Source organism: Phoca vitulina, unplaced genomic scaffold (genome assembly GCF_004348235.1).
Source record: "Phoca vitulina isolate PV1807 unplaced genomic scaffold, GSC_HSeal_1.0 scaffold21, whole genome shotgun sequence".
Classification (NCBI taxonomy): Eukaryota; Metazoa; Chordata; class Mammalia; order Carnivora; family Phocidae; genus Phoca; species Phoca vitulina.
The window spans coordinates 32,278,008-32,293,561 of record NW_022589724.1 but is presented as its reverse complement, the minus strand read 5'-3'; the positions used below and the strand labels follow the sequence as shown (position 1 = coordinate 32,293,561).

Here is a 15,554-nt window from a genome sequence, read left to right as displayed (position 1 = left end):
GGGGTCAGGGCCCAGGCCACACGTGACATTTAATGATGTCCTCCCCTTGTCCCTAAAAAGCGTATGTTCTGCTTTTCCCCGAACCACCGATGCCCTGGCATCGTCAGCACTTTCTGCTTTGATGACTGGTTCTCTCATCCTGTAACAAAAGAAACGTGGTCACACGAAAGGACACATGATAAGCTGTTGCGTGACCACCATTTAGCTTCTTCAGGTGCCCGGAGTTAGCGCCAGGACCTCAGGCTTCTGTTCTCCGCTCTCTTGGTGCAGCTCCGCCGGCCCTCCCCGACGGCCAGCCGGCCCTCCCCGCCAGGGTGCCATTGTTCCCGGTGCCCCCACCCCCGGGCCCTGTTGAGCTGGGGCCTGGCTGCGGACCCCCAGGGGCTGCCCTTGGCTTTCCAGAGCCCTCTGGGCCCGACCCTGCGGCTCCGTACGCGGGGCCTGGCCTGCCACCTGGCGCACCACCTCTGCAGGGAAGTGAGCCCGCGCCCCAGGAGGCCCGGAGCCAGGACCCAGGTAGGCCTGCTGCGGTGCCGTCCTGAGAGCGGAGCTCTGTTGGGTTTGGCGTTGAAGGAGGTGATTTGGACTTGAGACAGGTTCTGTTCGTCGGCGTACGCAAGGGGTTCTGGAAGCCGTGGGCTGGAGGGGTCGTTGATACCAGTGCTGCGTCTTCCGGGACTCAGCTGCGTGTTGGCGTGTGGGGTGCGAGGGGGTGTCCGGGTGTGGCGGGCTGGCCGTGAGGGGAGCCCAGGCCGCAGCCTGCCCCGCAGTCCCACATGGGGCTTCCCGCGCCTGCTCTGTGCCGGCCTGGCTCTGCGCCCTTGAACAAAGCCAGACGTACACCCAGCTTTCAGACAGAAGCGATTTCGAGAACGTCTCTGGTGCCGGACTCTGCGCACCGCGGTGGGAGGCCGTGGCCCCATGGGAAGCTGTGCTGTGTCGCGAGCGCGTCATGTCCGCTCCTGTCCTGTGTCCGCAACACGGAGACCACAGTGGGCCTCTCTTCCGTCGACAGGGGTGATGCCGCCGGAGACGCTTGGGAGAAACTCGCTTCCGGAGCTGAGAGAAGAGGGTTTTGGCGGAGCTTTTGCTCATCTGGTACTCTCCCACTTCCCCCCCTCCCCCCCGAGCTCTTTGTTTTCCATAAGTTGCGTTAATTAGCAGCCCGAACTTGTCGTTCTCCAGTTGCAGTAAGAGGAGAACAGTGAAAACCACGAGATTGTCCTTTAAGTTGCTCCGCAGCAGGAGAGCACGCGTAGGGTAGTGTGAACCCTGCCGCGAGGAGGGCCGCCTCGAGGTGCGCAGACGGTCCCCTCTCGGGAGGCCTTGTTGCCGGTGGGGACGTCCCCAGCACGGAGAGCCTTCCCCAGTCCTGCAGCCGTCTCTGGGCAGTAGGATCCCTGCAGCGTCACTGCTCCTCTTGAAGTTCTCATTGCGTTTCTCAGACGCGTTTGGTAGAAAGAGCGCCTCTGCTGCTGTCCCGGGAGGGACACGTGCTTTTCTGCGCAGCGCGTCCCGAAGCCGTCCTGACACACACTGGGCCTTCGTAGGCCTACGCTGTACTTTAAACTTCCATTAGGCGTTCAGCCAGGACAATGCTTTGTTCTCATGTAAAGTGAGAGTTTACGGAAAACAGGGTCTTCGCTCAGCGATAAGTATCTTGAAAAGAAACAAGTCTGTGTTTTAAAATGCCCCCTCCCCTTCTGTGCCCAGCGTCACCTTGGTGCGCTCGTGTACCCCCCTTCTTCCAGCCCCGTAGTGCCCAGTGGGCCCCACCACCCCCGTGTGGAGTCCTGCCGTGCGCCTTGTGAGAGCAGGGCCCGAGGCAGGAGCAGCTGTCCCCCGCCCCCTCCCCGCTCTGCTGGCGTCACTCGCTCCTGGGGAGGTGCCCCAGGCAAGCCTGTCCCCGTGTTGCCTTGGGACAGGGCTCCTCCAGGATGTCGCAGGGCCCCGAGGCCCCCCCGGGTTGGGAGTGTACCAGCTCCAGTGCTCTGCAGCCGCCCACAGCCGCTCCTGAAGTGAAGAGACCTGCGCCGGCCGCCAGGAGAGAGGCCAAGGAGCCCAAGAAGGTGACGCACGGCCCAGCTTCAGCAGGGTGGGGGCCCGGGGCCCGGGGAGGGGTGCAGCTCCCACGGACGGCTTTCTCCTACGCTGGCGGCAGGGCAAACGCATTCCAAGTGTCCGTGTCCCCGTATAACCGCTGGCCAGGGCACAGTTGGAGCGGGACCAGGAGGCCCCGTGTGTCCACGGCCTGTCAGAACGCACCCCCAGAGGGTGGCCTCTTCTGACTTCGGGACCTGTCCCAGAACTTCTTATAAAGGGGGTTAATCTTTAAAAACCATTGGGTCATAGTATCTGTCGTATGCAGATGCTACAATTTTACTTATCTTTTTTTTCTCAGTAGTGGACATTGGCCTTTTTTTCAGTTTGGGGTTGTCCTGTAAAAGCCATATGCGCGTTCTTCTCTGTCTTTTGTTGGTGAAAGCACTTGTTTCTTGTGGGGCGTGCCTAGGGCCCAGGACAGCTGTGTGTCCAGTGTGGGAAGGTGCCACCAGGCAGTTTTCCTGGGGGGTTGTGCCAGGTGACCTTCCCCCAGCAGAGCCAGAGAGGCGCAGTCATTCCTTGTCACTGGCCTGGAGGTCCTTGTCCCCGCACACACAGGCTCGGGCCTCTCCACGGCAGCCTCTCGGCGGGGGTTCGTGGCCCTTCCTGGTGTCGCTTTGCTTCACAAGCTAGTGCGCCGAGCACCTTCCTCACGTACCTGTTACCACCTGTGTGTTTTCCCGTGCGCTGCTGGCTTGCGTCTTCTCCCACTTGAAAGTTGTGCCACACGTCCTCTGTGAAATGTGGGCTTCACAGTGTCTTCTTCCCCCAGTCTGCGGACTGCCTTTTTACTCTCTTAACGTTAGTTTATGCAGGACATGTTCTTAATTTTCATATAGTTCAGCGTATCGAATTTTATTTAACCATTAGTGTCTTTTTTTAAGATTTCATTTATTTGACAGAGGGAGAGAGAGAGTGTGAGAGAGAGAGCACAAGCAGGGGGAGCAGGAGAGGGAGAAGCAGGCTTCCCGCCGAGCAGAGAGCCCTACACCAGGCTCGATCCCAGGACCCTGGGATCATGGACCTGAGCTGAAGGCAGACGCTTAACGACTGAGCCACCCAGGCGCCCTGCGTCTTTTCTTTTTTAAAGAATTATTCATTCGTTTTAGAGAGAGAGAGCAAGCATGGGGTGGGGGAGGAGCGCAGAGGGAAAGGGACACCCAAGCAGATTCCCCACAGAGCCCAATGTGGGGCTCGATCCCATGACCCTGAGATCACAACCTGAGCCGAAACCAAGAGTCGGACACTTAAGCGACTGAGACACCCAGGTGCCCCTTAATGATTAGCATCGTAAGGAAACACAAATTTTATTCAGAGTGTGCGTGAGCCTGAGCCGGACTATGACACGCTGACCAGTCGTGAGCGTGCACACCCGTGCCGCCCTCTGCTGCGGAGCTCAGGGTGGGGGGTTTGAGAGCACACGCACCCGCTGCTTCCTCGTTGGTCTGTGTTTTAGTTGAAGTGCGGCCTGCAGGGATTGGAGTAAGCGTCCCTGACACCTAACTTCTCCCAGTATAGGACACGGGGCGGGGGACTGTGTTTGAGGGGGGCCCACAAGGACATTCCCAGTCTGTTGGCCACTGCTCAGTCCGGGAGAACGCCAGAGGCTGCCATTTGTTGGCATTTAGACAGGAAAAGCTCCAAAAGGCACACTGTTCAGATGTTTTAATTGTGGTAAAATACACATAAAACTTAGCATTTTAACCATTTTTAAGGGCACGGTTCTGCAGCGTTAGGCGCACGCTGCAGTGTAGCCGCCCTCTCCGCCCTTCTCCAGGACTTGTCTTCTCAGACGGGACCTCGGTCCCCGTTGCACGCCACCCCTCCCGCTCCCGCGTCTGTGGGTCCGACTCCTCTGGGGCCTCCGGGAGTGGATCCTCAGGGTTTGTCTTTCTGTGCCGGGCTCAGCTCACCCAGCACCGTGTCCTCAAGGTGGTTCTGATGGTTTTTGCATTTAGAGTAATGAATCCTGGTTCTCTCGTTGGCTTCCTGGGAAAAAAAGGACAGAAGCTTATTTGCCAGACGACAAGAACAAATCGGTGAGTGTCGTGGAGGGCGGCCCTGAGGAACGTGCAGGCTCCTGCGCACGGTGGTCGCCGAGCAGGCCGGGGTCTCGTCTCCCGGAGGCCGCCGTGTCGGGAAGAAGCAGGTGCTGCTTCTGCTCAGCTCTGCCTCCTGACGTCTTCTGTTACTTTTCACAATCGTGGCAGATCGTCTGGGATGAAAAGAAGAACCGATGGGTGGATGTAAATGAGCCAGAGGAGGAGGTAAGTCAGAATTCCTCGCGCTTCACTGGGCCCCGGCTCCCCGTGCCGTCTCGGCGGCTTCGGATCCGCAGGAGGGTCTCTGAGCCGCTTTCCCTCCGCAGAAGAAGGCTCCGCCCCCACCACCAACCTCGCTCCCCAAGGCTCCGCTCGCTGCGCCCCCCGGTCCTGGAGGGCCCCCGAGGGCCTCTGTGAACATGTTTTCTAGGAAAGCAGGTAACAAAGTCAAGGTGGAGATCAGAGTTGGTTTGAGAACTTGCCTGTTCTCCAGAGATACCAGAGCTTAGGGACCGTAAGTATAGTTCAGATGGAGGCCTGTCTGTCTGCAGAGGGCATCCTGGTTTTCCGGGGCGAGTCCGCAGGGAGAGCTCCCCTTCTCTAGAGCGTGAGAGCCCTGCTCAGCAGCCCCCAAGCTGGTAGCTTTGAAGTGCGGGACGGGCACCTCCCCCGGGTGGCAGCCGGGCTGTGCTGTGGGGAAAGCCGCGTCCCCGCATGCTCTTCCTGCTCGGGGAAGGGGGGCCCCAGGGAGCGGAGTCATGTGGTGCACTGACCTGAATCTGCTGCTTCTCCCGGCCCAGCTGGAGCCAGAGCACGCTACGTGGATGTTTTAAACCCGGGGGGGCCCCAGCGGAGTGAACCAGCTCTTGCTCCTGCTGAGTTTTTTGCTCCCCTTGCCCCGCTCCCGATTCCTGCTCACTTGTTTGGACCAAACCCAGGTAGGCACCACGGGACCTTCTGACCTCTGACCTCTTTTCTGAGAGCCTCTGGCTTTTATCTCCCGTAAGAAGAGTGACCCGGCCGATGTGCAGGGAGCCTGGGTTCATCTGCTCGTTCACGGGCTTCTTTCCCTATCCCGCACGAGTGGGACTGTGGGAAATGTAAGGCCAGCAGTGTTTTGGATGGAATGACAGCTTCCCGCACTGTCCCCTTCACAGACGCAGAGGAAGCCCCACCTGCAGAGGGGGCCAGCAGGGAAGGGCAGGCGCCTGCAGGGGGTCCGGCCAACCTAGAGCCGGCCTCGGAGCCCCAGGTGAGCAGGGCCACAGGACAGGCAGGAGGGCGGTGAGGGTTTGCCCCGCACCCCGCCCAGGAAAGTTGGCCCTGACCTTTGCATCAGGCCCGCTGTGCACCCAGGGGCAGAGTCTGTGTCTGTCGGAAGTCTCTTTCCCCTGAACGAAGGTCCTCAAGAGAAGCAGAGTATAGCCACGTGCACGTGGTTACTGAAATCATAGTCGTAAAGAGGTGTTTTTTAATTTTGGGAACTTGCACGTGAAATAGGATCATTCAGAGTCTGGTGTCTGAGGTGGACATAGTGGATTGCAAGCCTGGTTCCCCGTTTAATGAGCTGCTTAACACGTGAGGGGTTACTTAACTCCTCAAAGCCTGTTTCCTGCTCGAAGATGGGGTGATAATGCCATCGCGGGGCCCAGGGTCCGTGTTCCCTAGAGATGGGCCGTCCGTCCGCGGTGGAGCCCGTGGGCCCTGCAGCTGCTCAGAGGGATGCTTTACACGGAGCGGAGCGCCTCGGCGCCGGGGCCGGAGGGGGGCCGCGTCGTCCTGCCCAGTGAGGAGGACTGCATGTCTTCTTCCTCTGATAGGCGTTCGGCTCCGCGGCGTCGCTCCCCGGCCCTGAGCTCCCACCCACCCGTGAGGACGGCTCCCAGGGAGGAGAGGTAAGGCGCTCCCGTAGGAGAGGGCCTTCCCCGAAGCCGGGCCCGGCACCTCACTCGTGGGTATGGTCCAAGTGGCTTCTTCTTCTAAAAGCGAATGTTGACGAGTCGGAAAAGGCGGTTTAGCAGCTTCTTAGAGCCTGCGGGGTGTGTCCGCACAGCAGACAGCCCCCCTGGTCTGTGCAGAGTCGCCCGGGAGCCCCACGTCGAGCAGGGCTGGAGCACACGCCCCAGGCTCCGCTCACACGGCAGGGCCGCCCAAGGCCCCCAGCTTGTGGCGCTTTCTTCATAAAAACTGTCCCCGAAAGTAGGCGTTTTAAGCTAACTCTGGCTTTTCTCCCATTTGGACTGTACTGATTCTAATGGCGTCATGAAGCTCTCTGGGGTTAAACTGACTGCTTGGAGCAGCAACATGCATGTTGATTTTTTATTTGTCTGTGTTTTGTGTGTGTTCTTGCTGTTTTGTAGCTTTCACGCTGTAGTTCAATGAGTTCATTATCACGTGAAGTAAGCCAGCATTTTTATCAGGTACCTGTGGCTGGCGGTTCTCACTGAACACGAGTTGAACTGGGTCGCCTGTGTGTTCCCTCTGAGCGCGCTGTGCTGGCGGCCGCCGTGCCCTTGTCGCTAACGCGCCGCACTGCCTCCCCGTCCGCCGCACGCCAGACGATGCAGTGTTCCTTTCTCCCAGGGCCCTCGGGGGGTCAGGAGCCGTCCAGATGCACTGACGAGCATGTGGACCCCAAAATGTTCCTAGTGAATGACTGCAGTCTTGTAATTGTGTTTTTTCTGGATTGGTTTTTCCTCATGGCCGGCCTCCGGCGTAGGCTCGCCGTGTGTGAGTGGGTCTCAGAAGCCCGCCGGGGGCAGGAGGGACTTCTGTTCTCTGACCGAGCGCGAGACAGCGTCTCGTAGGCCAGGCCGAGGGCGGCGGGAAGCTGTCCTTCGGCCAGTCTGGGCGGGAGATAAAGGAATGCCTCATCTTTTCTCTGTATCGTGGAACAACGCGTTTCCATTGGCTCAATAGAAGGCTTCACGTGACCTTTTTATTTGCATACTAAAACACTGGATTTGATAGCTGGATACCGGAGGTCTGAAGTAATCAAAAATGTTTACTAACTGCTTAAAGTCGACGCTAATGGGACGTCTTGGTGCCGTGCACTCCTCGTTCCTGCATGTTCTGGTTTTAAGGCATTTCTCTCTGCATGCTGCTTTACGTCTTACCATTTTCCCGTGAACCTTGACGTAATTAAATCCAGTGTTGCGAGAAGTGTCTTCGACCTGCTTCAGTGGCTTACTTAGAGCACTGTAAACGGTCCCCCAGGAGTAGTGTCTGTGTTCACAAAGGGAGCAAACTGCTGTCACGGCACTCTGTTGACACGGGCTCTCTGTGTTTCTCAGGCTCCCAGTGATCACCTCCCTGCAGGGGCCGCTCCCGGAGCAGCCGTGCCCTTCTACAGCCCTGCTCAGTTCGCACAGGTCAGTGCCCTCCTGTCCCCCAGCCCGTGCCCCGACCCACTGCGCCCGCTGCCCCTTCTCCCTCGTCTGCCCCTCCCCTGCTCCTGGCCGAGCAGGGGCTCCTCCACTTTCCTGCTGACACACTGCGCCGTGGGTCTGGGTCTGACTCCCACGTGCTGGCCTTGGCCGCCCTTCCCCTGCCAGCCCATGTCTTGCAGTTGGGGAATGTTCTTGAATGCTCCCTCGTAGTTCTCTCCCTCTGCCTTCTCTCTCTTCCATTCCCACTTCTTGCCCGTAGTATACAGACTGGCTGCCAGTTTGGGGAGAGCCGAGGAGGGGCGAGGGGTCGTCCTGGCATTAAGGATGTAAACTCTCACCTGAGCTCAGGTGTCCTGGTGCGGCCCCTGCCCGCACTACCTGGGATGGCCGGACCTGCTCGCTCTGCACCCGGCGCTCGGCACCTCGCCACCCCAACCTCAGGGCTACCACGTCCCACTCAGTTACAACCTGGCCGCCGCGCATCTGCTTTTCTGCTCCAAGATGTGTTTTTTTTTCTGTCCTGTTACCTCCATCTTGTAGCCTGTGCTTTACATGAATTCTTTGAGTTCATTCTCGCTAGGATTTGCAAGGGGGCAGAGGTAAATGCCTGTGTGCTGCCTACAGGTTCTGGGGCAGCCGCCAGCATTGGCCTCCCCTCCTACCACCTGACAAAACCGCAGACCCCTTTTTTTATAAATTTTTTTTTTATTAAAGATTTTTTTTTAAATTTATTTATTTGACAGAGAGCACAAGTAGGCAGAGCGGCAGGCAGAGGGAAAGGGAGAAGCAGGCCCTCTGCTGAGCAGGGAGCCTGATGCGGGGCTCGATCCCAGGACCCTGGGATCATGACCTGAACCGAAGGCAGCCTCTTAACCGACTGAGTCACCTAGGCGCCCCATAAACCGCAGACACCTTTAAAGAGACCGCCCGGTTTGGTCCCCACCGGGTCAATTACCAGGGGCTGCCTGTGGGTCGGTGTAGACGGTCCCGCACACACGAGCCTCGCGGGTGTTCCCGGGATGCTGCCGGCCTCGGAGGCTGGGCGCGTGGAAGTCAGCGCTCTTCCTTGTCTTCCTAGGCCTCGGCCCCCTCGGGATGCTCAAGGATGGGGAGGATTGGCCAGAGAAAATACCCAGCGTTGAGCTAGAAGAGTTCCCGTCCTGGAGTAGCATCTGGAACCCTGAAATCATTATTATGCTCCCCCAAGAACTCCAACAGATCACCTACAACGTCCCTGTGTTCCCGAATGGGCATAGGAGTGATTCCACCGTGACTGTACCTGTTCTTCCTCCACCGCCACCGTCTGTGAAGGGTGGCCAGGGTCAGGTGCACAGCTCCTGTGTGAGGCCGCCCGAAACGGGGAGCTCTTGGCTCCTTCGTTCACCTAACAGTGATTTAAGGGTAAAACAGTCTCAGTTGTGAAGAGCGTTGTGCTGGGCGAGGCTGGAGGCATCTTTGCTGCAGGAAAGACTTTGCTCTTGAGGAACCCAGGTGTCTCTGCAAACCTAACCGTGCTTTATTTCCCAGCCCCCAAGGGTTCTTTGAAAACACTGAGTGAAGAGCGAGCCTTGGGCCCAGGAGAGGCCCCACCGCCTGCCTGGCAGCCCTGGGGGTCCTTTCTGCATCAAAGTCCTCAAGGAACTGTGGACTCGGTTTAGCAAGAATTCGGTGAGCTTTTGAGAGAGGCCCGAGTCACTGAAGTGCATCTCTGTCCGGTAGCAAAGACGTTTCCAGCTGCTTCTTCATGTCCCACGCAACCCAGGGGCCTGGCTTTGCCCGTCTGCGAGGGGCGGCCCTGCCTCCGACAGCTGCGTTCCACACGGGACTGGTCCCCGTGAATCCACCAGTACTAAAACTGTCACTGTAACAGATTGCATTGGGGGTTTTCAGTCCGTGCGTAGCCTGATCAGACTCCTCGTCAGAGAACCGTGAGGGGCTGCCACGACCTTCGTGTGATCATCGACCCTGTGCTCGGTCGTGACTGCTCTTCACGGCGCCATCCACTTGCCTTGCTTTCTCTCGCCTGGTTAACGTCCTCTCGGGTTGGTGGCATCTTGAAGAGAGGGCGGAGATGACTTCGTTGGCACGTGCTCCGAGTCCGAGGCTCTGCCTCCGTTTTCCCACGCCAGATCTTCCGCAGGTCGTGTGCCGGCCGCCAGCCACCTGAAACCACAGAGGGAGAGCCCTCCCCCTGGACTCCAAGCTTTACGGCTTCATCGACTGTTCTGAAAATTATTCACATTCTTGTTAGCTCTGAAGAAACTGCAGAAAAGATTTAAATATTTATAAGAATCATTAGAAAATAATTTCTGTAGGTTCTGCTGGGGAACATAGTTTGCTTGGTATTTTAAATCTAAGGCAGAAATGGTATAACTGTGGAATTCGCGCAGGCCTCCCGCTTCCCGGGGGCCCTGGGTCATCCAGGAAGGGCCACGGGAGCCTTTCCCGTGGCGTCACCCACGTGCACGTCTGGGTGCATTTGCTCCTGTCACTTTGAGAGAGGCCAGGGCTGGTTGACCGGGCAGCAGCCTCCTGTGTCCCTTGGTCCACCCTCAGTGGGGTCCTGGGACCCCAGACCCCCCTGGCCCCCCCGCTCCCCCCACCTGGCCTGCGCCCGCTGCCAGCAACTTTTGATTCAAGAAGCTCCCTCCCAGGCCAGGCGGGAGCTGCTATTTTTCCTAGATGCAAATTGTTACACTGCAAATTGGTAAATAAAGTATTTTGCGCTCGCAAGCGCGTCGTCTGTTTCCTTTTGTCTGTGGGTCACCAAGGGTGGTGGTGGGGGGGGACAAGGTCCCTGCCTGCGGGTGCGGGCAGGAGGGGCTTCTCCGCAGGGTGCGGGTGGGTGTGCTGGGGAACCCCCAGCCACACCCACCCCCACACCCACCCCCCGCCTTGGCAGCAAGTGAGGTGCGTCCCTTGGGCAGGCCCGGCCCAGTGTGCCCACCCACCCCTGGAGCCTGGGAAGCCGCGGCGTGGGGGAGGGGCGTCCTCCGCGCTCGCGGGCGCGCTGGGTCCTCCGGCCGCCAGGGGCCGCTGCGGGGACCAAGCCCGGGATTCCCCAGACGCCCGTTGCCGGGGAGCGGCGGCCGGGCCCGCGGGGCCGGAGAGCGGGCGGCGCAGAGAGGTGGGCGCAGGGCGACCCCGGGCAGGGGTGCGGGTCCGGGGCGCGGGGTGACCCCTGGGCGGGGATGCGGGGCGAGGGTCCGAAGCGCGGGGTGACTCCTGGGCGGGGCGGGGGCGCGGATCCAGGGCGCGGGGCGACCCTCTGCAGGGGAGGGGACTCGTATCCAGGGCGCAGGGTGGCTCCTGGGCGGGGCGGGGGCGCGGGTCCAGGGCGCCGGGCGACTCTGGGCGGGGGCGGGGACGCGTATCCGGCGCGCGGAGTGATCCCTGAACGGGGGCGGGGGCGCGAGTTCGGAGCTCAGGCTGACTCCTAGGCGGGGATGCGGATCCGGGGCGCAGGGTGACCCCTCGGCGGGGCGGGGACGCGTATCGCACGGAGTGACCCCTGGGCGGGGGCGCGAGTCCGGAGCGCGGGGCGACCCTGGATGGGGCGGGCGCGCGGGTCCAGGGCGTGGGGTGGTCACCCCTGGATGGGGGCGGGGACAGGGGCCGGGGGCGGGGTCCGCCTGCGCGGCGGTCGTTGCCCTGGGGACCCCGCGGCGGCCTCACTGGCTCCCAGGTTCTGAGCCTGGGCCTTTGGCGGCGGCGTGGCCTCCAGCCTGCAGAGGGGACCTCTCTTGGGGCGGGGTCTGCGGGAGGAGCGATGGGGGTGGGCGCGCAGCTGAGTGAGGGCGCAGGGACCCCCCTCCCCCATGGAGGCTGCACGCACTGGCCTTGACCTTGGGGTTGTGGTTCTCCCCTGGTCACCCCTAGCGCCCCACGGAGGGGCAGGCCGGTCGGCGTGGTGGCTTCCCATCCTGAGAGGTGCCAGCTTGCACCCACCTCCCGGGAGGAGGCAGCGGGCGAACGTCTCAATGTGTGTTCTTGCTAGACTGCTGCTGGCCTGTCCCTCTGTCACCCTGAACCGCAGCGGTCCCGTGGGAGCACTCACCTGGCATGCGGGCCGTGCTGTGCGAGGCCAATAGCTCGGTTTTCCTGCAGGTTCCTGTGGGAGACAGCGGGACTCCAGGGCTCCCAGCCATGCAGCAACGCGCCCTGCCCCTACCGGCCGGCCCCGGGCCTGAGGCGGAGCCCCTGCGCCCTCTCTCCTCAGTGGCTGCCCGCCGACGTCTGACCGCGCATCCCTGACCCCGGGCTTCACCGGCAGCGCCCAGCGGGAGTTGTCTCCTGGGGCCTCCCGGGGCCGGGGGGCTGGGCTGCCAGCACCTGTGCTCTGGCCTCTGGGCTGTCCACGTTAGCGGGCCCGGGCCGTTCAGAGGCATCTCCCCCGCAGCCTCTGCAGCCTGAAGACAGAATGCTCAAGGGACAGCTTCCAAACACGGGCAGAGACCTCGAAGCCCACCCAGGGTCCCCGCCTACTAACAACGGTCAGGGCCCTGAGAAGAGCCCAGTGCTCCCTCTGAACCTTCCAGCACAAATCAGCAATGAGGACCCACAAGCCAAGGCCACACCCTTTACCCCAAAGCCGCCGACGAGGCCCCGGCTGGAGCGAGCTCTGTCACTGGACGAGAAGGCATGGAGGAGGCGGCGTTTCCGAACCAGCCAGGAGGACCTGGCCGCGCGCAGTGGGGCCAGCCCCTCTAGGGGCTCCTTGCAGGACGAGGTCCCCAGGCCCCCCACCCACACTGACTCCCCACCCTGCCTGAGCACCTCCTTGCAGGAAATCCCCACATCCCGCAGGGCCCAGGGCAGCGCCGGAGGGAGCCCCTCCTCGTGGGGTCACTGTCTCTCCGGAATGATCGGCACTTCCCTGGACCTCCTGCACCGGGACGGGGCCTTGGCTGGGAGCCCCAGCAGGCTGCCGGCTGTGGGCCAGAAGGTGGCCTCCAGTTCCCTGCGGTCAGCAGACAGGGTGGACTTGGTTCAGACCGACTGCAAGCCCCGCCTGCAGAGCAGACTGTTCCGGGCCCACAGCAGCCTGGGCCCCGGCCGGCCCCCAAGCCCCCTGGCCTGCGATGCCAAGTCCTCCTTCAGCCTCCTGGCGCCCATCCGCGCCAAGGACGTCCGGAGCAGGTAGGGCCTCCGGGGGGCCGGGGGGGGGGGCGCATCCTCTGTGGGTTGTTTGAGCGTTCGCGGGCACCCTCCTCGAGAAGCACGTGAAGGTTTTCTCGTAAAACTGTGTGCGGTGTGATGCGGAGGCTACTCCTTCCCAGAGGGACACCCCTTCCAGAACTTTCCCTCCGTGTTTCAGCAGCACTCAGGGCACGCGTGCCTGTGAAACATGGTTCAGAGGCATCCATGACCTTCTGCACGCAACGCCGTGCCTCGTTGGCTCTCTCTGGTTCTGAGCGTCGGGACAGCTTCCTGGGTCCGTGTGGGTGTCCGCGTTGCTGTTTGTGCGGCCGCAGGGCCCTGCCATGTAGCCTTGAGCGGGGCTGTCACTCCCCCAGTCCGACGCGGAGGGGCCCCCGGGGCCCCGGCTGGTGCTGTAGGCCTGCAGCGCGAGCAGCCGGGGCGGAGCTCTGTGCGCCCGCCAGGCCGCCGTCCAGGACAGATGGCTGGAGGGGGACTCTCGGACCTCAGAGAGGGGGGCCCCCCGGGCCGCTCGCTGGCTGCAGGGAGGGCGCGCAGGGCCCGACTGGCTGCACGTTGCTTCCGGGAGTGTCGCGATTTCTCTGAGGCTCGGACTGTTTGCTGAGCGCCCCGCATCCGTCAGCTCCCACTTGGCCCCACAACCGCAGAGGACGCTTGGTTTCCAGTCTTTACGGGACTTCAACAGCGAATGCGTTCTGACTTTTTTATAGCTTCCAAAGAACCTAGCCAGGCGCTTCCGCCCCGACACCTCTCCTTCGCTCGGGACTCCTGCGCGTGCTCCTGGCTCCAGCCAGCAGACCGGGGGTCCCAGATACTTCCGAGCCCAGCCTGTCCAAGTCTGCTCTTCCCCGGGGACCTCAGTCGTGGGGCTCACACTGCAGTGCCCCCGCTGCCACTCTCCTGCCACTTGGCCCAGGTCCCTGCTCCCTACCAGGCTTCGGCGGGTTGTTTGAAGCACATACAGGCCCTGACTTGGGGGTCCCCGCACCACCCACTCCCCAGCATGGCACCCAAGGCCCCAGGTGAGGCCCTGGCCTCACTTCCCTCACCAAACTCCTCACCACCGCTCCACCTGCTGCCCTCTCCAGTCCACACTAGGCCAGCACCAGCCCAGCTGGACACGGAGCCAGCAGATGGTGGGATGGTCGCTGCGCTGGTGTCCGTGACCCATGGCCCCAAACCAGAAGTCCTGAAACAAAAGGACCGTGTTCTCTCCCAGTTGTGGAGACCTCAAGTCAGAAATCCCGGTGTCGCAGGGCTGCGCTCCTTCCGGAGGCTCCAGGGGAGGGTCCTTCCTGCCCTTCCAGCTCCCGGTGGCCCCGGTGCCCCTCCGGCCTGTGCCCTCACCCGTCTCTCCTCTCACAGGGGCGCTGCTCGTTGGATCTAGCGCCCACCCTCCATCTGGGACGCTCCCACACTGCCATCCTTAACTAACCACGCTGCAAAGCCCCCGTGGCCACCGAGGGTCGCCTGCGCGGGTTCTGAGGGTCAGGCGGCAGAGGAAGCTGGTGGCGAGCCCAGCCGTGCCGGACAGAACCGGTTCCTCCGCTAGGGTTTCCGGAAGCCGGCGAGGCTTCGTGTCCCGGCAGTGTCACCCCCACAGGAGCGGCGTGTGACGCACGCACACCGCTCGTTCCAGAAGACGGGAATCTCGTCTCAGAATCGGGTCCTCGATTCACTGTTTTCAGACAAGCAGCAAACAGCAGGCTGATGGGGATCCCTCACCCCAGTTCTGCGGCCTGAAGACCCCGTCTCAGCCCCCCGGTGTGCTCCGGAACAGGCGTGAGCACCCTTCCTCCGAGGAGAGCCGGAGGGTCCGTGTCTCCCTGGTGGGCGTGCGCACGTCTGTGGGGGGCGGGGAGAAGCAGACCCCCGCTGTGGGGTCGCGACACTTCGTTTCAGGGCGCCGACGTTTGGATTTTAGGTCGTTTTCCTGCGTCACGAAACACTGGTTTTCTCCCCCCAACCGTTTGTAAGCGTGAAAACGGTTCTTAGCTCACGGACTGGCCACAAACAGGCGGGAGCGGGCCGAGGTCAGAGCGGAGACGCCCGTGCTCAGGCCGGCCCCCCGCGGTGGACGGTGCGGGGCGCGGGGTGGGGAGCCGTCAGAGGCTTGGAAAGTACTCGGGGTGCCTGTTAACGGACGTGGGGCCGGTTTCTCAAGGACGCTGCCGAACGAGCCGTCCGTCATGAAGCCCGGGTAAGCCGCGGTGGCGGGGCCGGGCCGAGCGGCCGCAGGGGACAGGTTCTCCCGCGTCCCGGAAGGTGGAGGCCGGCGGGGAAGGCGCGTGCGGGGCAGCGTGGAGGGGCGCGGCGTGGGGAGAAGGGCGGAAGCCAGGTGCGATCAGCGGCACCCGGTGGTCCACCCCAGTGTTCGGAGCCCACCGCCTCTGCAGCCCACTGCCCCCCGTCTTCCTGCACCGCAGGGCCCGGCTGCCACGCCTTGGCACACGGCGCCCTTGGCCTACCCCTGACAGACGGGACTGGGCAGCCCTGCCTGCTGGGAAACAGGGGGGGGCCTCAGAAGGAACAGCCAGCCACCCGGTGCTGGAAAGAGCACTTCGAAAGAGCCCTCATTTGCACGCGGCCATCAGGGTGATGGCTGACGATGAGGGCTGTTCTTGTGGACTGATCAGGCCCCCATCTTGGTGTCACTGGAGTAGGGATAGGACCCACGGAGCTCATTGGGGTACATCAGCCAGGACATGGGAATGGAGTCTGATCAGCCTCCGAGATGACCAGGAGACGATGGAGCCGCCCTCTGGGTGTGCAGGGGGACGGGGGGTCAGTGTCTGCGGCAGATGGATGGCACTGGGGGGGACGGGTGGTCAGTATCCATAGCAGATGGATGGCACTGGGG

At 62.0% G+C, this 15,554-nt stretch overlaps 2 protein-coding genes across 3 annotated transcripts in view; both read left to right on the top strand.

Moving 5' to 3' along the window:
* SEC16A (SEC16 homolog A, endoplasmic reticulum export factor) overlaps positions 1-10,267 on the top strand; it is a 33,855-nt gene extending 23,588 nt beyond the window's left edge. The window contains 12 exon segments of the mRNA XM_032418402.1: positions 271-516; positions 1,016-1,098; positions 1,926-2,069; positions 4,062-4,142; positions 4,314-4,370; positions 4,472-4,583; positions 4,946-5,083; positions 5,303-5,397; positions 5,966-6,040; positions 6,506-6,565; positions 7,439-7,516; positions 8,613-10,267. Coding sequence (XP_032274293.1) covers positions 271-516; positions 1,016-1,098; positions 1,926-2,069; positions 4,062-4,142; positions 4,314-4,370; positions 4,472-4,583; positions 4,946-5,083; positions 5,303-5,397; positions 5,966-6,040; positions 6,506-6,565; positions 7,439-7,516; positions 8,613-8,681 — 1,238 coding nt within the window. The 3' untranslated portion in view covers positions 8,682-10,267.
* Positions 10,268-10,589: 322 nt separating this feature from the next.
* Positions 10,590-15,554, top strand: part of INPP5E (inositol polyphosphate-5-phosphatase E) — a 12,327-nt gene continuing 7,362 nt past the window's right edge. The window contains exons 1-2 of one of the 2 annotated variants that reach the window (XM_032418671.1): positions 10,590-10,661; positions 11,642-12,673. In XM_032418671.1, the coding sequence (XP_032274562.1) occupies positions 11,955-12,673 (719 nt within the window). In that variant the 5' untranslated portion in view covers positions 10,590-10,661; positions 11,642-11,954. Of the gene's footprint in view, positions 10,662-10,949; positions 11,001-11,641; positions 12,674-15,554 lie in introns of those variants that run through there. The other variant, XM_032418672.1, reaches the window with a different exon arrangement.